Genomic DNA, 22,601 nt, shown 5'->3' on the forward strand with positions numbered 1-22,601 from the left:
GTATTATCACCCCTCCTCCCCAATCAAACTATTGGCAATATTTCTTCTTTTCAGTTCTGATGAAGGGCTCAATTAAAATGTCGACTTGCATATTTTGCCTCCATAAATGTGGCTTGAACTACCAGTTCTGAATTAGGTTCCAAGTCTCTTCCGTTGCGTTTCCATCTGCAGTAGTATTTTTCATTGAACCAGTGTTATATCCAACTTAAACAGATTCTAAGCATCATTTATTTACTTTATTTATTTTATTTATTCATTTTAAAATAAATGATGATACTAACCCAATGATTTGCCATTTCTTGGCAACTTCATAAGTAATTTTACCACAGTCCTGGGTCATTAACATTGATTGTCTACATCATGGTAACTACACTGTTCCTTAGCTCAGCCATTTTAATTTTTACCTGAATTGGCACAGAACATAATTGTGCATATACAGACGAACATGCTGTTTTAATGGTCTCCTCAACATAAGCACTTGAATAGATCGAGTTGATAATATATAGTATATGTTACAAATGATTAGATACAGTAAAATTATACACCAACGTTATACTGTTGCATCTTTGCTTCAGTCACTGTAATACATCCTGCTCAGAACCCAATGTAAATTATCATTGACCTTTTGATTCTACATATATGACTGGATATTTAAATCACTCTGATCTGCTTATTAGAGATGTATTAAAACAAAGTTGTAAGCAATTAAGATTGATTTTGAAATACACATTATTAACATGAGGTATTTTTAAAAATCATTTTAAGATACTTCACTAAATATCTTGAGGTTCTGGACTTGTGGGGTTGCCAAGGAAGCTATTTCCCTTATATTCAAACTACATGTTTAAATAATTTCTACTAAGGTCAGGAAATTTATCAGGAAGTGTCTGAATATCAAGGGTAAAATTCAACTAATTCTGTGGTGCATAGAGTTCAACATCCATCTTGATCAGAATAAACCAGGGAAAAGTACCCAAGTATCTCTAAGAGCTGCCAGTTGTGTCACGCTGAGAGCAAATAGACTGGAATAATATACTTGGCAATCAGCTGTTAGGAAAGAAAACTTTCACAGTATTGTTGTACATGGTGTTGCTCAGTTCACGCATATCTTCTTCTCGTACAGCAGCCATTATCTCCAATATTTGACTATTAAGGAAAAAATTTAGAGACTTGTTAATTTGAAAAGCAATACATTTCTAAATCTATATACATAAATCTTGTTCTTGAATGAATCTTAAGAGCTGCTGTAATGTTTGATGAAATATTTTCCAGTTTGTGTGATGTTTTAGAAAATTTGCTTTTATCATAACTATATTCTATTTTATGACCTTACACAATTTTGGTCTCTTGCAGATTCTAGTTTTCTTTCTAACAGTCCTTTTGAACTATATGGAATAGTCCTCCTCAGTTGGTTTTAAAGAGTTTCATGATAAATGTAATGTGCTGTAAGGTTTCACTGCTAATGTAATAGCCTCTGTACTATTTCACTGTTAAGGTAATGGTTTCTCTGTAGCAGCAATGTTTGGGTTATGACTAGAGATAACAGGGCCTCGGAATGTGGGCTATCCAATGAGAGGCATGTTGTCTTCTTGTGGGTCTGGGAGCAGATATTTTGTGGTCTTTTGTCAGCGAGAGATGAAGAGTGAAGATGTAAGTGGAACTGGAACGAGTTAGTAGAGCTGTTCAAGGAGTGGGCTCAGAGCAAGGGTCCAACAGCGCTCGGATGTTGAGGGGGAACGAATGGACGAATCCGTGAGCTCCTACGTGTGCATTAGACTGTTTCATTAAAATGGGCCCTTTTTCTTTTTATTTTCTTTACTAACCCCATAGTCAGATTAAGATTTACAAAGTTCAATCGTTAAATTGCATATGGTGTACTATCTGATATTTTGCAGTTTGGATTTGTAACCGGGCAACACATCATGCAGCATCCACACAAACAAGATTTCTCAGTTTGGCAGGGTCAGAGGCTGTCTTTTCCCTAGACAAACGCATGCTGGCCGAACCTAAGGATTACAATTGTGGGGGCTCGTCCGGGATTGATTCGGTTGCATGCTGTGTGATTGCCCTGAGCACTGAACCAATGGGTTGCGTATTTAAGTCTGTGTTGGTACGGATGCTGCTGGGGTGGAGCGGTGGTGTGCCTCCATGGGGTTACTGGCAACTAATGCATGCGTGTTGAGTAGGGTGGACATTCGTACCCCTGATAAATTGTTAATTCAATTTTTGAGTATTGTTAAAACTGTTGGCAAAATTGAGGTTATAGTGCAGAGATTTGATAAAATGGCGGGCTCAGACCTTGTTTAAGTTCAGACTAGCGCTGACGTAACAGCGGTGGAACTGCCCACTTCTATCTGTGCCCCACGGCCTGTCTGTACTGTCAAGGAAGAGGGGAATGTAGCGCAGCGGGCCAAGTCACAAGTCGAGCTTCCCATAGCTGGGGGCAGAGACTTCAAAGACAGGGTTCTATCGTTTCTGAGGAGTGAGGGGAAGGAGTGGTCAGATTTGGAATGTCTAATCAGTCCCTGGTTCCCAGTGAAAAGTGAGAATTCAGAGGTAGTATCCACCCTTGCCTCTCTAGCGAATAAATGGAAAAATGCCCAGGTTCAAAGTCCCTGCTATGGTAGGCTCCGCCTATTCTCTGGAATAACGCCCACTCCTAAAGGGGAAGAGGGGTATGAGACTTGGGTGGAGCAGCCCTCTCAGTTGTTAAATGAGTGGTAGTGCTCTGATGACATAAAGTGACAGAGATTGGTTGAGAGTGAGTAGGCGGGCTACTGACGTGGCAAGAGCTGTGAAAACATGCCAACCTTTAGCTAACCATGCCGATTATTTGGGTGCATTAGAGAGCACCTTTGGTACGACAGGGAGCTGGAGCTTATAGTGGGGTTTCAGAACATGCGACAGGAGAAGGTGGGGAGAAGTTTTCTGCTTACATTTTTCAGCTAGAGAGGCAACTAAATTGCTTGCGGTGCAGAGGGGTCATTCAGCTGGCTGAAGTGGATCAGTTAAGAATGGACCAGGTAGCTAACGGTACCCAGTCCCAGGACCTGATTGCTTGGGGTCTCTAACTGGCTCGTAAGACGTGACCCCCATCCCCTCTTCAGTTGAGCTGATCAGAGAGGTACGGGAAGAGGAGAATGCGTCGGAAGCTCGGGAGGGCTCCGTCAGCATGGTACAGTCCTCGGAGGTAGCCCCTTGTGGTGAAGTGACCACGGATAGCCTGCCTCAGGGAGCAGTAGAGGAGATTGTGGCAGAGTTGAGAACTGAGATGTCTCAGCTGTTATCAGTGGGTGTGACCCCCCCCCGCCCCATATGATGGAGCTGATTTGGGGGGGGGCACGGATCCCCTAAGGGGACGAACAATGTGGAGGGCTGTCAGTGTCACACGAGAAGCAGAGTGAGCCCCTGAGGGTACCTAAGGAGAGAGAGTCATTGGGAAAACTTAGAGGAGACCCAGTGAGGGAACAGTCTGGTGTCTCTGGGGGAACACGTTCCCAGCAATGCAGCAAGGAACTCCTGAAAGCGAAAGACCCATTCCTGAAAGCTTAGTAGGACCATGCTCCAGTGTGTCACTACGGATAGAGGGAATTTATGCTAAAGCCATACTCGACACCAGGTCGCAGGTCACATTGTTGTACCGTTCATTTCACAACTGGTATCTGAAGCATTTACCATTGACACCATTCAGGGTACTGGAGATTTGTGGTCTCAGTGCTGGTGATTATCCCTACGACAGTTATTTGTCAGTGAAGCTGATATATTAGTGCTGGTTTGTCTGGACCCCATTGAGAAGAGCGGCGTTTCAATTCTGGCAGGGACCAACACCCCTCTTGTGATGAGGCTCATGAGAAAACTGGTGAGAGCTTTCTGGGAACATTGTCCATGCACCCTGTGTTTTGAGCTGCTTTTGAGGAAGTGCGTGGCTGCATTGGGCCGGATACCAAATTTAGACGAGGGACTGTGTGGTTCACCCAGTCAAAGCCAATGGTGGTATGGCCTGGGGAAGTAGCGAGAGTGATGCAGACCCCCAAATTTCCTGGAGGTCCCCTTAATGGATGCTCCAGAAGACCACGAGGGGAAGTCAGGATTTCCTGCTGGGGTAGTGGTGAGGCCTGAACTGCAGAAGCCCTCGGTTGTACAGGTGAGTAAGATGGCAGTGATTGTCAGGAACACTACAAAGAGGAAGGTCACCTTCAAGCGGGGAATGCCCCTTGCACATCTGAACCTGGCGTTGGTAATGTCTAGTGTCCCTCCGAGACAAGCCGGGAAGAAACCATTGGAAAAAGGGGGAAAGTTGACTGCTGGGTCATTCAACTTTGGGGAATCCCTGATTCCTGCGGGCTGGAAAAGGTGGTTGGCAGAGAAGATGCTGAAGCTAAGTCTTTTCCATTGACGAGGTTGATGTGGGTTGTTCTAAGAGCACTCATTATACTATCTGGGTGACAGAGGATACCCTGTTTAGAGAGAGGTCGAGGAGACCAGCCCCTGCAGGTGGAAGATGCTCAGCAGCATTTGTGGAAGTTGAAGGAAGTTGGGATCATCACCGAGTCCCAAAGCCCCTATGCGTCCGCAATAGTAGTGGCATGAAAGAAGAAAGGGAAGGTATAAATGTGTGTGGACTATAGGACTCTGAACAGGTGCACCGTTCCTGACCAGTATACGGTCTTGAGGTCTAAAGACGCTCTGGCCTGTCTGAGTGGTGTGAAGTGGTTCAGTGTGCTGGACTTGAGGAGTGGAGATTACCACATCCTCATAAGTTAGGTTGACAAAGAGAAGACAGCATTTATATGGAATTTTTCCAGTTTAAAAGGATGCCCCAGGGTATATCGGGAGCCCCTGCAACCTTCCAGTGGGTCATGGAGAAGACGGTGGGGGATATGAACTTGCTTGAGGTATTGGTGTATCTGGATGACCTCATCGTGTTTGTATCCACATTGGAAGAACATGAAGTGAGGCTACTGAAGGTACTGGGCTGCCTGAAAGCTGAAGGGTTAAGACTTTCCTTGGACAAGTGCCTGTTCTGCCAAATGTCTGTTAGCTATGTTGGGCACACAGTCTCACAGAAGGGAGTAGCTACATCTCTAAGATAGAGGCAGTGACCACTTGGCCAAAACCCCAGACTGTGAGTGCTCTGCGCTCGTTCCTCGGGTTTTGTGCTTACTATCAGAGGTTCCTGAAAGGCTACGCGAAAGTGAGTCACCTGTTGAATCAGCTTCTATGTGGTTACCCTCCCTTGAGGAAGAAAGGAAAGGGGGGAAAAAAGACAGGAGGGTGGAGAGTATCTTAGCCCGTTGGAGCTCTTTGGACTGAGGTGGGATGCAAAATGTGAGGAGGCTTTTCAGTCGCTGAAGAAGCTGCTGACCCAGGTGCTGGTGCTGGCTTTTGCAGACCCCCAATTGCTGTATGTACTGCACACGGATGCCAGGGATTAGGGCACCGGGTTGAGACCTGTTGCATTTGTCAGCTGGAGTCTGTCGCCCTCCGAGGAAAAACTATCTCACACACAAGTCAGAATTTCTGGCGTTGAAATGGGTGGTGGAGGATAAGCTGAGTGACTACCTCTATGGAGCCAAGTTTGAGGTGAGGATGGCCAACCTATCATGACCTCGGCGAAACTGGATGCCACAGCCCATCGGTGGTTGATGGCATTCTCTGCCTATGATTTCAGCCTGAAGTACCGGCTAGGAAGCAGGAACATGATGCTGATGCTTTGTCCCGACGGGCACATTAGGGACTGGACAGAGACGAGGAGTTCCTGCGCCAGGGGTGAAGGCCATGTGTCAGTTTGCCATCACTGTGAAGGCAGAGGGAAATCGGGCAGGACTGAGTGGTGGATCAGTTGGGGGCTTCCGATGATGCCATTCCCCAAGTTTACTGAAACCTGACTGCTCTGAAGACAAATCAGCTGCCAGAACTGAATTCTGGGAAAGTGGCAGCTGCTCAACGAGAAGACCCAGGCATCGATATCATTTGGTCAGCGGTTGAAAAAGGAGATGAGTTTCAGGCAGAGAAAATGAAACATGCGGCGGTGCCTCGATTACTGAGAGAATGGCCTCGGTTGGAGATGCAGAACCAGATCCTATACCGGGTCACGTCACCCCCGGACTGACCTCGGTGTCGCCAGCTGGTTCTGCCAGAGAAGTATCAGAGGATTGCGTTGAAGTCACTTCATGATGATTCTGGACATTTGGGGGTTGAAGAGACCTATGGATTGCTCAGAGACCAGTTTTGCTGGCCCTGAATGAAGTCCAAAGTCAAAGAATACTGTAAGTTGTGCATTCGATGCATACAGTGGAAGATGCTGCCTACGCGGGCAGCTCCCTTGTCCCACTTGCAAAGTGCAGGGTCCCTGGACCTGATGTGTATGGACTTCTTGTCAATAGAGTCCAATTCCAGCAACATGGCAAATATCGTAGGATGGACCACTACACCAGATATGCGCAGGCTTTTCCTACCAAGGACCAGAGGGCGTCTATGATGGCAAAAGTGTTATGGGAGAAGTATCTAACTTATTATGGGCTTTCCAGGCCGATACATAGTGATCAGGATGGGATTTCAAGAGCAGACTCATCCATGAATTACTGAGCATGCTTGGAGTCGAGAAATCGAGGGCCACGCCCTATCATCCGCAGGGTGATCCCCAGCCCAAGAGCTTTAATCGGACCTTGCTAGACATGCTCAGGACCTTAGAGATCAGCAAGAAGAGCAGGTGGAGTCAACATATTGGGCATCTGGTTCACAGTTACAACTGTACTCGAAATGAAGCTACTGGGTACTCACCATATTATCTGAGGTTTGGGCACGAGGCGAGGTTGCCCATTGACTGTTTTGGGACTGACGAGGGTGACTTACCACCGATGACTTATCTGAAAGTATGTGTCTGACATGAGAAGAGAGCTGAAAAGGGCTTATGAATTAGCTGAGGTTGTGGCTGTCAAGCAGAATCAAGGAAATAGGAGGTATGATCAAAAGGTGAGGTTCTCCCAACTCCTGCTGGGAGACCGGGTCCTCATAAGGAGTTTGGGGCTACCTGGGAAACATAAATTGGCAGATTGCTGGGTGGTTAAGCCCTATGTGGTGGAGAGTCAAATGCCAAACCTACCAGCTTTCCAGGTGAAACTAGAGGATGGAAATAGGCCTGTCAAGATTCTCCATCGGAACCACCTGCTGCCCCAGGACAGGAGGTGCAGGTAGACCCAGAGCCTGACTTGAAGTCTACATCTAGTAAGAGGACTCTGCGGAAATGCGGGGTGACTACAGGGCCCACAGCAGGAGAGGTTAGGCTGGCCCCCACCCCTGACAGGGATACTTAGTCGGAGGATGAGGACCTGGATGTGTGGTATATGCTGCCTTTTGCTAACTCCCTGTTGATTGAGGAAGAGAAGTTCAATCGTTAAATTGCATATGGTGTACTGTCTAATATTTTGTGGTTTGGATTTGTAACCGGGCAACACATCATGCAGCATCCACACAAACAAGATTTCTCAGTTTGGTGGGGCCAGAGGCTGTGCTGTCTTCTCCTAGACAAATGTATGCTGGCCAAACCTAAGGGTTTGCAAATACAACTGATAAAAGTAAATGATTTAATTGTGTTTAACACACAAATACTAGAGGAAAATGAATATTTGACATTTCAGGCTGAGACCCTTTATCAGGACTGATGGTCTCAGCCTGAATCATCGACTATTTATTCCCCTCCATAGCAGCTGACTGACTCACGAAGTTCTTCCAGCATTTTCTGTGTTCCTCAAGATTATCAGTAACCGCAGAAACCCTTCTGATTAATTGGTTGTCAAACAAGACAGATGTTGGTCGCGGGGGGTGGGGTGTGAGCAGTGGTGGTAAATCATCTCCACAATTTTATTTGCAAGTAATAACAGCTTGAAAAATGGTGGCAAGCAGAGAGAAGGACAGGATATGAACAAATAGGGTAAATGGGAGTGGCAGAATGGTAAAAAGATCAGGGTACAATGGTTAAAGATTGGAAATGCTGGCCATGAAGAACTACGATGGAAAACTTTGAACTCAAGTGAGTCAAAGACAGTGGAAGTAGACAGACCAATCGTCTTTGTTCTTACCATGTGGTTGAAGGAATTGAGGCTTCCATTTTGTAAAGCTGTTTTGTAACCTCAGTTTTATTAGATGTCTTTTGAATTGGTTTTGCTCAGGAATAGCTGTATCAAAGTGTTTTAAAGTGGATACTGCTCCTGATAATCTGCTGAACTAGAAATAATTTGCAATTAAGTTATTAGTGAGGTGTTCTTTGGTAAGATACAACATGCAGGTTTATGAATAGGGGAGTCTGTGCTTGACATGAGTAACTTAAGCCTAGTAACTGGCTGGTCTCTCCAATTCAGAATAAAAAGACATTCATTTTAAGTTGTCACTTGAGCGAAGGGCAAAAAAATGATTGGTGGCTTGGGCCAGAACAAGTGGGAAGCTGACACATGTTAGCCAGATAGGCCAGAGCCAATGAGATCGAAACAACATTGGAACTTATAAGAATGGTTATAAGAATGAGAAGCTTCAAATGCAAAGCATTGAGAGCTCCAGAGATTAACTATCACAAGGAAGATTCCCATGCCAGGGGCTGGATGAAGAAGGATCAATGATTTGGCCAACAGGAGATCCCCTATATAAATTGGAGAAGTGGTCTGAGTGAGTATTGGTACAGAAGGAAGAGCATAATTCATGTTTAACTTCTTGGTCTGGTGTCAACATAGTAATGTCATATTTGTGCAGGGACAATACAGTATTGTCTTTTATTAATTAACAGTTGGGTAGTGAATTACCTAGCGTAGATCAGTTGATAATAGTCAACAGATTTTGGCGTCCCTGGCTGGGTTCGAAAAGGAGAACAGAGGTCAGGGAGTCTAGTTTCAAGTTCCACCCAGTAGGTTAGGATATTAAAATGGGAAAAGGGGGGAAAAAAAAAGGACAAGAAGAACCTAGGAGGTTTGGAAGATTGCAGAGATTACATTCATGAGACCATAAGGCATAGAAGCAGAATTAGGCCATTCCGCTCTCCCGTTCCATCATGGCTGATCCCAGATCCCACTTAACTCCATACTTTCTCGCCATATCCTTTGATGCCCTGACTGATCAGGAAACTATTAACTTCTGCCTTAAATATACCCACAGACTTGGCATCCACTGCAGTCTGTGGCAGAGCATTCCACAGATTCACTATTCTCTGGCAAAAAAAAAATTCCTCTTTACCTCCGTTTTAAAAGGTTGCCCCTCAATTTTGAGGTTGTGCCCTCTAGCTCTGGATACCCCCACCATAGGAAACATCCTCTCCACATCCACCCTATCTAGTCCTTTCAACATGTGGTAGGTTTCAATGAGATTTCCAACACCTCCCCCCACCCCCCACATTCTTCTAAATTTCAGTGAGTACAGTCCCAAAACTGCCAAGCATTCCTCATATTAACCCTTTCATTCCCAGAATAATCCTTGTAAACCTCCTTTGGACACCTCCAATGACAATACATTCTTCCTGAGATAGGAGGCTCAAAGCTGTTGAAAATACTCCACAGATTCGGCATGAGTTCATGCCTTGAGTTCGGCATGACTAGTGTCTTATAAAGGCTCAGCATTTATCTTCTTGCTTTTATATTCTATTCCCCTTGAAATAAATGCCAACATTGCATTTGCCTTCTTTACCACAGACTCAACCCGTAATTAACCCACTGGGAGTCTTGCGCAAGGACTCCTAACTGTCTCTGCACCTTTGATCTTTGAACCTTCTCTCCATTTATATAGTAGTCCACACTATCGTTGCTTTCACCAAAACACATTATCATACATTTCTCAACACTTTATTCCGTCTACTGCTTTTTTTTTGCTCTTTCTTCCAATTTGTCTAAGTCCTGCTACAATCATATTGCTCTTTTATGGAGACTGGGTTTTAAATGCCCTTCACCAGACTTGTGTAAGAACACTTCCTGCATCTGCACACTACTCCAATCAACATCTCCCGTTGAAAAAACATCCTTTTTAAAGCTCTTTGCCAGACTTGCACAGTACTCCAATCAAGGTCATAGTTATATACAAAGATAATGGCCAGACTATGAAGAGTGGTGAGGAATGGTTGACAGTGTAGGGTCAGTGACCCTCAGGGATGCTTTGTGGAAATAATTTAGTGAAAAGAAATTGACGATTTAAAAAGCTATTATGATAGGATGTGCAGGAGAGGTACCAGAGGACTGAGGATAGCCAATGCTTAAGGAAGTCCCTGAACATAAACCACAAGGAATTATAGGTTGGTAAGTCTGACAGAGGTAGTGGGAAAGTTATTGGAAGGTATTCTAAGGGACCTGATATATAAGCATTTGGATAGATGTAGACTGATAAGGGATAGTCAGCTTGGCTTTGTGCATGGTAGGGCATGTCTAACCAATTTTGTAGATTCTTTGAGGAAGTTACCAGGAAAATGGACAAAGGCAAGGCAGTGGATGTTGTCTACATGGACTTTAGCAAGGCATTTGACAAGATCCCACATGGGAGGTTGGTCAAGAAGGTTCAGTCGCTCGGCATTCAGGATGAGGTAGTAAATTGAATGAGACATTGGCTTTGTGGGAGAAGCTAAGAGAGCAGTAGTAGATGGTTGCCTTTCTGACTGGAGGGCTGTGACTAGTGGTGTGCCGCAAGGATGGGCGCTAGGTTTGTTGTCGTTTTTGATCAATATCAATGATCTGGATGATAATGTGGTTAACTGGATCAGTAAGTTTGCAGATGACTCCAAGATTGGGGGTGGAGTGGACAGTAAAGAAGGCTATGATGGCTTGCAGAAGGATCTACATCAGCTGGAAAAATGGCAGATGGAATTTAATGCAGAGAGGTGCGAGCTGTTGCAATTCGGTAGGACCAACCAAGGTTGGTCTTTTACAATGAACAGTTGGGCACTGAGGAGTGTGGTAGAACAAAGGAATCTGGGAATACAGGCCCATAATTTGTTGAAAATGGTGTCACAGGTAGATAGGGTCGTAAAGAAAGCTCTTGGAATATTGGCTTTCATAATTCAAAGTACTGGGTACTGGAATGGGATGTTACGTTGAAGTTGTATAGGACGTTGGTGAGGCCTAATTTGGAAGATTGTGTGTAGTTTTGGTCACCTACCTACAGGAAAGATGTAAATAAGTTTGGAAAGAATACAGAGAAAATATACAAGGATGTTATCAGGACTGGACGACCTGAGTTAAAAGAGAAGATTGAATAGATTAGGACTTCATTCCTTAGAACATAGAACACTGAAAGGAGATTTGATAGAGGTAAACAAAATTATATTAAGGGTACAGACAGTAAACACTAGCAGGCTTTTTCCACTAAGGTTGGGTAGGTCTACCTTAGGTCATGGGTTAAGGGTGAAAAGTGATGAAGAAAAGATAACACAAGGGAAACTTCTTCACTCAGAGGGTTGTGAGAGTGTGGAATGAGCTTGATTTCAATGTTTGAGCAAAGTTTGGATAAGTAACATGGTTGGTAGCAGAGGGCTATGGTCCCAGTGCAGGTCAATGGCAGCAGGCAGTTTAAATGGTTTTGGTATGGACTAAATGGGCTAAAGGGCCAGTTTCAGTGCTGTACTTTTCTATGACTACAGTATACTGGAAGATATAATTGAAGGAAAGAATGAAAAACAGAAGAAAGTGGAATTGTGTAAGTGTAGGGAAGAGTGAGAGAGGAAGGACCTGGAAAGAGGGAAAAAATGAAATACGGAGGGAGCAGGAGCAAGCAAATTTGATACAGCAGTCAGTTTCAGACTCTGTGCGAACACGTGACAAGGGAAAAGGAGAATATGGAAGTAGAGAAATGCAAGTCAGTGTCAGGATTTACAGACTGCTATGAACGTTGTGCTGAGAAGAAAAGCAGCACCAATCACACCAGGTGTTTGAAACAGATCGAGAAGTTGCAAGGTCAACTTTCAGCTCAGAGAAGAGTGATATGTGTATTTGGGGCGAGAACTAACAATGACGGTGATATAGATTGGATGACAGCGTATGAAGCAACACACTATTATAGTTAAGATAATTGGGGAAGTGGCCTACCTCCTTGTGGATTTTTCCAAGAGTGGATGGAACCATCAGCATCCCCTACCGCAGTGGTGCCCGTGGTAAAAGAGAGTTCAGGAGACAACAGAGCCAGGGGAACCAGTTATGACATAGTATTCATATGATGTTGGCGGGACAATGTCTTTTTCATGCCTTTACAAGGGGCGGAGAGGGAAAGAGACTGTGTGGTGCGCCACTCCCCACACAGACATTTTGCAGCATTTTTCCCTTTTATTTTACGAGGTCGAGTTGCGATCTTGACACTCAACCGACTCAGATGGAAAGCATACTCGGGAGCGGCTCCAACTGGGTTCGAACCCAGGAACCTCCATTCCAGAGTCCGGCGCTGATGTCATTGCGCCACCAGCCGGCCCATGACATAGTATTCTACCCCTTTTGACGTAGGCCAGTTGAGTGCTATAGCTGCAAAAATAGCTAAGCATGGGTTGGGATTGGATCCTCGATCTTTTCCAGCGCACTCAGCAGCATAGGATGATTCACGTTTTAACTGAGGCAAGGGAGTGGATTATTCCCTTCCGTATCTAACTTCAGTGTTACACTCGGCCCTGCCGGAGGAACAGGCACAAGGCCAATGGACTCTGGGTGATTTACAGGATGCTATATTGGGATCTGCTGGGTCTAACCAAGGTGATCCAGTGACGGCAGAAAGGGGAGCATCCTAATGCGCTTGCGATAAGGTTGTGGCCAGTTCTCGAGTACTTATGGATAGGCAGAACAACAAGGTGGCATGGTGCGGGTAGACCCCTTGTACAAGCTAGGGTAGGACACCGCCCTATGAAATTTCCTTGGGATACAGGAGGCTCTCGAACCACCCTAAACACATCCACATTCAATCTACCAACTCGGGAAATACAAGATAATGTTATTTTAACTGCAAGTAGGGGAGCTGATTACACCCCTGAACATACGACTGAATGTGCGCCACTTGGTTATGCTTGTCAACATGCTAACAGCTCAAGAACATATTTTGGGAAGTGATTTTATTAGGACAGCAGGTTTGAATTTTGATCCAATTAATTGTATGATTTGATAGGGAGAAGGGCCCTATTGACATTCCAGATGGATGACATGAGGATAGAATATGTACAGTTGGGGAGATATGGCTGAAAGCAGAAGATATGATGAAGGACTTGCGGGCCAGACAAATTATTTTCGATTGTTAGGCAGTATATTGGCTAAACATAAAAGTGTGTGGCCACCAGGAGATCCCGCTTTTGCCGCCGGATGGAGCGTAGGTGCTCGTTAAAGCCGTCTCCCAATCTATGTTCCAACCTACAACACGACTGTGGCAGGATGCACAAGGATGTGCATATACAAGGCCTGACCCAAAACTCCGGAAGCAATATAGATTTCCAACTACAGGGAGTTAGGAAGGAAGTTCAGAAGCAGGACCTCAAAGGTAGTAATCTCAGGATTACTCACTGTTGCATGGCACAGGCAGTGTAGGAATAGAGTGAGGTGGAGGATAAATGCGTGAGTGGGGGAAGGAATTCAGATTTCTGGATCATTGGGACCTCATTTGGGGCAGGCGTGACCTGTACAAAAAAGACAGGTTGTATTTGAATCCAAAGGGGAGAACAGTCAAGAAGAACAGAATAGCTTACAAAAGGCTCAAAAAACTAGGTAATGATAGAGATCTAAAAGATTATAAGGCTGGCAGGAAGGAGCTTAAGAATGAAATTAGGAGAGCCAGAAGGGTCCATGAGAAGGCCTTGGCGAGTAGGATTGAGGAACACCCCCAGGCATTCTACAAGTATGTGAAGAGCAAGAGGATAAGACGTGAGAGAATAGGACCAATCAAGTGTGACAGTGGAAAAGTGTATATAAAACCAGAGGAGATAGCGGAGATACTTAATGAATACTTTGTTTCAGTATTCACTACGGAAAAGGACCTTGGTGATTGTAGGGATGACACAGCGGATTGAAAAGTTTGAGCATATAGACATTAAGAAAGAGGATGTGCTGGAGCTTTTGTAAAGCATCAGGTTGGATAAGTCACCGGGACCGGATGAGATGTACCCAGGCTACTGTGGGAGACAAAGGAGGAGATTGCTGAGCCTCTGGTCACGATCTTTGCATCATCAATGGGGATGGGATAGGTTCCAGAGGACTGCAGATGTTGTTCTCTTATTCAAGAAAGGGAGTAGAGATAGCCCAGGAAATTATAGACCTTACTTCAGTGTTTGGTAAGATGATGGAGAAGATCATGAGAGGCAGGATTTATGAACATTTGGAGAGGCATAATATGATTAGGAATAGTTAGCATGGCTTTGTGAATGACAGGTCATGCCTTATAAGCCTGATTGAAGTTTTGAGGATGTGACTAAAAGCATTGATGAAGGTAGAGCAGTAGATTTGTGTATATGGATTTCAGCAAGGCATTTAATAAGGTACCCCATGCAAGGCTTATTGAGAAAGTAAGGAGGCATGGGATCCAAGGGGATCTTGCTCTGTAGATCCAGAAATTGGCTTGCCCACAGAAAGCGAGGAGGGGCTGCAGACGGATCATATTCTGCATGGAGGTTGGTGACCAATGGTGTGCTACAGGGATCTGTTCTGGGACCCCCTCTCTTGGTGATTTTTATAAATTACCTGGATGAGGAAGTGGAGGGATGGGTTAGTAAATTTGCTGATGACACAAAGGATGGGGGCGTTGTGAATAGTGTGGAGGGCTGTCAGAGGATACAGCAGGACATTGATAGGATGCAAAACTGGGCTGAGAAGTGGCAGATGGAGTTCAACCCAGATAATTGTGAGGTGGTTTATTTTGGTAGGTCAAATATGATGACAGAATATAGTATGAATGGTAAGATTCCTGCCAGTGTAGAAGATCAGAGAGATCTTGGGGTCCGAGTCCATAGGACACTCAAAGCTGCTGCGCCGGTTGACTCTGTGGTTAAGAAGGCATATGGTGCATTGGCCTTCACCAACGGTGGGATTGAGTTCAAGAGCCGAGAGGTAATGTTACAGCTTTATAGGACCCTGATCAGACCCCACTTGGAGTACTGTGCTCGGTTCTGGTCACCTCATTAGAGGAAGGATATGGAAACCATAGAAAGGGTGCAGAGGAGATTTACAAGGATGTTGCCAGGACTGGGGACCATGCCCTATGAGAATAGTTGAGTGAACTTGGCCTTTTCTCTTTGGAGCGATGGAGGATGAGACGTGACCTGATAGAGGTATATACGATGATGAGAGGAATTGATCAGAGGCTTTTTCCCTAGGGCTGAAATGGCTAACACGAGAGGGCATAGTTTTAAGGTGCTTGGAAGTAGGTACAGAGGAGTTCTCAGGGATAAGTTTTTTTTTTTGCGCAGAGGGTGGTGAGTGCGTGGATTGGGCTGCTGGCAACGGTGGTGGAGGCAGATACGATAGAGTCTGTTAAGAGACTCCTGGATAGATAAATGGAGTTCAGAAAAATAGAGGGCTATGGGTAACCCTGGGTAATTTCTAAAGTAAGTACATGTTTGGGACAGTATTGTGGGCTGAAGAGCCTGTATTGTGCTGTAGGTTTTCTATGTTTCTAAGCAGATGGAGATATAGAGAAAATTATTGTTTGTTAACAGTGAGTTTTGCAAAAAATAGCATCTACAAATAATTCACCCATATGGCTTGTTCACAAATCCAATAAAGATGGAGACTTACTTTAGATTACAGGGAACTGAATAAAGCTACCCCTTCAACTGCCTCTACTGTAGCCACAAGTCCCGAGACTATGATTAAGCTGAATACTGTAGCAAAGTGGTTCTCAGAACTGGATACAAGTAATGGATTTTGGTCAGTCCCATTGAAAAGAGAATGTCAATATGAATGTGCTTTCACTTGCAAGGGAGAAGAGTATACATGGACAATTTTGTCACAAGGGTTTCATAATTTGCCCTCCATTTTCCATCAATGTTTGGCCAATGCACTGAAAGCCATTTGAGCTCCCCAGTGTTTAATTCAATATGTAGATGATGTACTGTGAGAAGGACGTGGGGGGCCACTCACAGAATCTTTCCTCCAAAACAACCACTTGAAAAAAGTGGTCACCGAGGCTCTGGCAGAGTATGGCACACACAAAAAATGCTGATGTACTGTTGCTGACAGAGACCTGACAGGAGCATTATGAGTTATTTAAAGAACTACTTCAACTGTTACAGAAGATGGGCTTTAAGGTAAGCCTTAAAAAAGCTCAAATCATGAGGCAGCAGGTTAGTTACTTGGGGTAGTCATAACCCCGGGAGATGAGATGTTGATAAACAGCATGTAGATGTTATGGCAAAACTACTTTTTCCTACTGACGAGAAGCGATTAAGGTTGTTTCTTAGTTTAGTGGGGTATTGTAGAGACCACATAGATGGCTTTGACACCAAAGCTCACCCACTTTCTTGAAGGAAGGTGTTCCATGGGAATGGAAACCAGAAAAGTCTATGGCAAAATCAGGTCCTAAAATCAGCCTTGCAGAAGCACTTGCTCTTTACACCCTAACCCCTTCCGAGCCGTTCTCTTCAGATGTCACTGCCACCAGGAATACGCTATTAGCTGTGTTACTCCAGGAGATGCATAGCAGACTGAAACCAGCGGTGTAAGCATCTCAAACTTGTGAATATCATCTATTAGCAGTGTTTCAGGCAGTCAAACATTTCACTTGTATTGATGGTCTTAATCCACTAACCACTTCAACAGAGCATGCTCCAGTTCAGCTTTTGTTGGATGGCCACAACAAGTATGGGGTAATCAGTCAAACTCAACTTGTCCAATGGACGTTGCAGTTAAGAGTTAGCAGTACAATCATGCTCACTGACAATTTAACTTAGTGGGGTGGACCTCACGGGTGTCAGATAACAGTACTGAAAGGATGGAAAGGACCATTCATTCCCCACCTTAAAATCAGGAGAGGATAATAAAGTCATGCAACCAGAAAGTTCCTCTTTGAGGATCTTTGTTGACAAATCGTCATCAGATCATGGAGAAGAAGCTTACGGGATGTGGTATACATGTAGAGGATGAGGAAGGAGTAAAGGTAGAAAGTGTTGTGATCAAGTTACCTAAAAAAAAAGAGTGGCAGAGACCGCTGTTATAGCTTTTGTTGTTAGCCATTCAGACAGATATCCTTCAGGAGCAGTTATACACTCAGAAAGGATGTAATAGTTTTACTGAATATTTACCATTACGGGAAGCTAGAGATTACGTTACAGCAGATGGTAAACCTTGCATTAGTAACTTTGCTGAAATATATATTTTGAGAAGGCAAGAGGAAACAGAGAGTAAACACAGTGAAAGCTCATTTATAAACATCCCCAGAAGGGAACAGGAAGGCAGATGAATTAGCCAAAATAGGAGCAAGGCGCGGGGTGAAATGGAATCCAAATATAGAGGGAGTGATGACAACGAAACCAGCAAAGAGTGTACCTACAGACTTAGTAAAGGTGCTGCACCAGGATCATAAGTTAGCAAAGGTAGAGAGAGGAGAGAATTCTGAGGAGAATGAGAAATATCCAGGAATACAGGTACAGAATGGGATTGTACTTAATGGTAAATTTGTGTTGCCAGAAAGTGAAAGAAATTAGATGATGTATTGGTGCCCCATGACATTTTTGGGCATCAAGGAGCAGAAGAATCTCTGTTGGTGGCCAAAAATTGGAAGAGATAAAGACATTATTGTAAGAATAGTTTGATCTGTGCTCAGTATATCCCAGATAAAATGGCTCGAAAAGCAGCTCTAAGACAAATAAGCCCCATAGAAGAACCATAGGTTAACTTGCAGACTGATTTTGTGGAACCTTTACCTCCATTGCCTGAAGGATTGAAATATATCCTAGTGATAGTGGAATATATCCAAGTGGGTAAGAGGCTTTGCCAAATATAAATAACTCTGCTAAGTTACAGCCAGGATTTTGTTCAATGGAACTTTTACTCAGGGAGTTTAGAATCTTATCAAGGTCCTCATTTCACTGCACAAGTGATGCAAAATCTCTTGAAGCTGTTTGGTATAAAACAGAGGTTTCATGTTCCTTATCGATCCCAATCCAGTGGAATTGTTGAATGGATGAATAGGACTTTAAAGACAGTGTTGGCTATAATGGCTAAGCAGCACAGGACCATCTGGGTCACTGTCTTACCCTATGTCCTTATGATCATCTGTACCACAGAAGCTGCTTTTGCTGGATTTACACCTTTTAAGTTGATGACAGGGAGAGAAATGAGAGGGTTAGAATTCCTTTTTGGGTTAGATTTATCACTGCCTGAGTATGACGTTATTGTGAAGGACAAATAGCTACAGCAATTAATAGGACAGAAAGTTATGACCTCAGTACATCAGCCAGGTTCTTTTACATCTCCGAGATTTGTATATGATGCCATATAACGCCACTGACAGAGACTGTCCATCGGTTTATTGAATCCAAGCTGTTCCCAATAAGTTAGGTTGGGATCATATTAACCAACTTAAACCCCTTGTTCTCTAGTAGCTGAGGTCTAAAGGCACATTGTCAACATGATGTTCGGGAAGTGGTTGGGCAACCACTTCTAGTTCGCATCCAGAGGTTAACAATAGTTCACTTCATACTCAGCATCAAGAAGAGAGGTTTAAGGCAAGGCAACCACTACAATCACCTAAGCCAAGGCAGAGGCAATGGAAGAGAAACAGATGGGAAACTGTGTTCATCACTAGATCTTCTGGATATAAAGCGAACAATGGAAGAGTTAAATTTAGAGGAAATATCGGATGACTCAATAAGTATAGAAATTGCTCTTGATGTTTTTTCCCCGGTTGTTTGCAAATGATTGGTATTGTAATACTACTGATGAGTGGCCTCTTAGTAGTTGAAGGCTTTGCTGAAGGTATGTTCTATTATAGAGTGTATTGACCAAATGCATTTTCATCTGGACAGCTACAAGGTATGAAGATTAGATTGGCTGCAGATGCACAATTAACAACATTCATGGACATGTCTATTTGAATTGCATCCGATACACTGGTAATGGTAGAAGATTGTGGATGAGGAAGGTGAACTGGTAGTATGAGCTCATGATGAACTGAGACAAGATTTTGTAAAAGAAGAAAGACCAATGTCTGTTGATAATCAAGGTCGTGTAATGGGTAAAAAATGGGAGTACTAGGATAATGGTGGGAAGGCATGTCTTTTTGGGTCCTGCTTCAGGAAAAAAAGGACTTGTAACTCAGGTATATCTTCATTGTGAACATAGTAGTATTGTTGGCATGGCCACAAATTAGAACCGAGATCAGTTAGCGTGTGCCCCAGACAACTCAATCTCAGTTGCTCCTGAGCCTCAATCTTCCATACGTCCCATGGTAGAGTCGATGACAACTTGTACCATAACAATTGTAGTGACATCTGTTACTAGAACTTTGTTGTGTGATGAGATTCAGACAGATACAAAGGGAGTAGGGCTTTTATTAGACAAAACAGAACAAATTGTTCTAGTACCAGGATAAAGACATGTTCAAGTGTTGTTCAACTAACATCACTCCAAATTCTTAGTTGGTGTGGAATAAGCCTCCAACATTTCCAACAAGGAACTTTTCTAACATTTATTAATTGAACAGTTTACCCATTCAAAATTTAAAACACGAGAGAGGCAAAGAAGGGGGCTTAATGAACGTGAGAATTAGGATATGCTGCTGGAGTTTCCATGGTAAGTAGTAAATATGCAAGATATATTACTGTAAACTTTCCATTAAATTCTCTAAGCAACAAGTGAATGTAGTTTCAGAGATGCTCCACATTTTACATCCCTTGACAAACTGAATTATCGGCAGAGTTAATAATGAAACTACTCAAATGCTAAGGATGCTGTTTGTACAACCTATTACCTCATGGTTACTTTCTACTGTTTGTCTGAATGAATACAGTACCAAAGGAACACCAGCATTAATTTTCTACTATATTCACTCAGATTTACAGTAGTGTGATCCTCAGAATTTTCTGTGGATCAAAAGGGAAGAGATGTTGGCCATTAAGGAAGTAAAATATGGAAGAAAACATCAAACTTGAATGAGTCAGGACAGTGGAAGTAGACAAACCAGTTGTCGTTGTTCTTGCCATGTGGTTGAAGGAATGGAAGCTCTTATTTTGGGTAGCTGCTTGGTAACCTCCATTTTGTGTGCTCTCTTGTGAACTGGTTTTGCTCACGAATAGAGGTAATTTCCAATTAATAAGTTATTTGTGACGTGTTCTTTGGAAAGATAAAACATGCAGGTTTATGAATAAGGAAATCTGTGTTTGACCTGAGCCTAGTAAAGGGCTGGTCTGCTCTGATTCAGAACAAAGAGACATTTATTACAACTTCTCACTTGAAGGAAAGGCAATAAAATGATGTTGGCTCAAATCAGAGCCAATGAGAATTTGACACGTTAGCTAGACGGGCCAAGCCAACATTTGAATTGATAAGGGGGGTATAACAATAAGAGGCTTGTTCATTGAATGCTTTGTTTATTGATTTATACAGGGAATTGTGCCTAATGCCATGTTCTATCTTGGATGAAACATAGCAAATGGAACTAGTGCTGTTAATGGATACCAAAATATGATGCAGTTAATGAAGCATGCTGAATAGCAGTTTCTTAGTCACACAACATTAATTGCTAGCATATGTGATACCTTGAAAGTATGTCCCCAATGGCCCTATGTTTACAATAAGGATAAGAGAATCACAGCAATACTTGCCATAACTTGAATTACTGAAGGATGGGGTGGGGGAGAAGGAAGGAATTTCTTTAGTAAGAATACTTACATAATATGGCATGGTTCATTCCTATCCTTAAGGCAATATCCTTCTTCCCACTTCTTCTTTGTTGGAAAAGTTGTTTTCACATATTTAGCGCCTGCATGAGTGTTCTTTACTCCACACCATGGTGCATCTTATCAAAGATAAACAAATTACATGACAGGTTTTTAAAAACCATGTCAAAACATACATCTCATGAATAGAAACTGATCCAGACAATATAATACAACATTCTTTTCTGGAAAATGTATTTATATATTCAAACATAAACAGGAGCAGGGGCTAGAACATTTGGTCCCTCAAGCCTGCCTTTCTAATCCACAACAACATTGATTATCTTTTATTTCAAAAACACTTTGAGAATCTGATGCAGGGTTTCAGCTTGAAATATTGACTGTTCCTTTCTTTTCCTCCCTCTATGCCACCCCCAGATGCTCTTAGAATTGCTGAGATCCTCAAGTTAAGAAACAGCAAGGGTAAGACGACCCTGATAGGGATGGGAGTTATTTAGCCTCCAAGCAGTAGCCAGGACGTGGTCTGCAAATTACAGCAGGAGACAAAGAGCATGTTAAAAAAAAAATGTTATATTAGTCTTGGGAGATTTCAATATGCAGATAGATTGGGAAAATCAAGTTGATGCTCGATCCCAAGAGGGAGAATTTTTGGAATGCTTATGAGATGGCTTTTTGGAGCAGCATGTGGTTGAGTACACTAGGGGATCAGCAATTCTGGATTGAGTGTTGTGTAATGAATCGGACATGATTAGGGAGCTTAAGGTATTGGAACCCTTGGGAGGTAGTGATCATAATATGACAGAATTCACCCTGCAAATTAGTTTCTCTCTCTCTCTCTCTCTCACACAAAGTCAGATGCATTGGTACTACAGTGAAGTAACGGAAATTACAGTATGGGAAAGGAGCCAGCCAAAGTTGATTGGGCCATTAGCAGGGATACCTGTCCAGTAGTCTCTTAAATTTCACAAGTGTATCTGCCTCCACCACTGTCTCAGGCACAGCATTCCACGCACCAACCACTCTCTGAGTAAAAAACCTTCCTCTAACATCCCCCTTGAACTTCCCACCCCTTACCTTAAAGCCATGTCCTCTTGCATTGAGCAGTGGTGCCCTGGGGAAGAGACGCTGGCTATCCACTCTATCTATTCCTCTTAATATCTTGTACACCTCTATCATGTCTCCTCTCACCTCCTTCTCTCCAAAGAATAAAGCCTTAGCTCCCTTAACCTCTGATCATAATGCATACTCCCTAAACCAGGCAGCATCCTGGTAAATCTCCTCTGTACCCTTTCCAATGCTTCCACATCCTTCCTATAGTGAGGCGACCAGAACTGGCCACAGTACTCCAAGTATGGCCTAACCAGAGTTTTATGGAGCTACATCACTACCTCGCGACTCTTAAACTCTATCCCTCGACTTATGAAAGCTAACACCCCATAAGCTTTCTTAACTACCCTATCTACCTGTGAGGCAACTTTCAGGGATCTGTGGACATGTACCCCCAAGACCCCTCTGCTCTTCCACACTACCAAGTATCCTGCCATTTATTTTGTACTCTGCCTTGGAGTTTGTCCTTCCAAAGTGTACCACCTCACACTTCTCCGGGTTGAACTCCATCTGCCACTTCTCAGCCCACTTCTGCATCCTATCAATGTCTCTCTGCAATTTTCGACAATCCTCTACACTCTCCACAACACCACCAACCTTGTGTCATCTGCAAACTTGCCAATCCACCTTTCTACTCCCACATACAGTTCGTTAATAAAAATCACTAAAAGTT

At 43.5% G+C, this 22,601-nt stretch overlaps 1 protein-coding gene across 2 annotated transcripts in view; it reads right to left on the minus strand.

Moving 5' to 3' along the window:
• Window positions 1–274: 274 nt before the first annotated feature.
• Window positions 275–22,601, minus strand: part of tatdn1 (TatD DNase domain containing 1) — a 91,564-nt gene continuing 69,237 nt past the window's right edge. For both annotated transcript variants that reach the window (XM_072255539.1, XM_072255553.1), the window contains 2 exons: window positions 20,814–20,940; window positions 275–1,146 (listed from right to left, as the gene is read on the minus strand). In XM_072255539.1, coding sequence (XP_072111640.1) covers window positions 1,044–1,146; window positions 20,814–20,940 — 230 coding nt within the window. In that variant the 3' untranslated portion in view covers window positions 275–1,043. The remainder of the gene's footprint in view (window positions 1,147–20,813; window positions 20,941–22,601) is intronic.

This window comes from Mobula birostris, chromosome 1 (assembly GCF_030028105.1).
Source record: "Mobula birostris isolate sMobBir1 chromosome 1, sMobBir1.hap1, whole genome shotgun sequence".
Lineage (NCBI taxonomy): Eukaryota > Metazoa > Chordata > Chondrichthyes > Myliobatiformes > Myliobatidae > Mobula > Mobula birostris.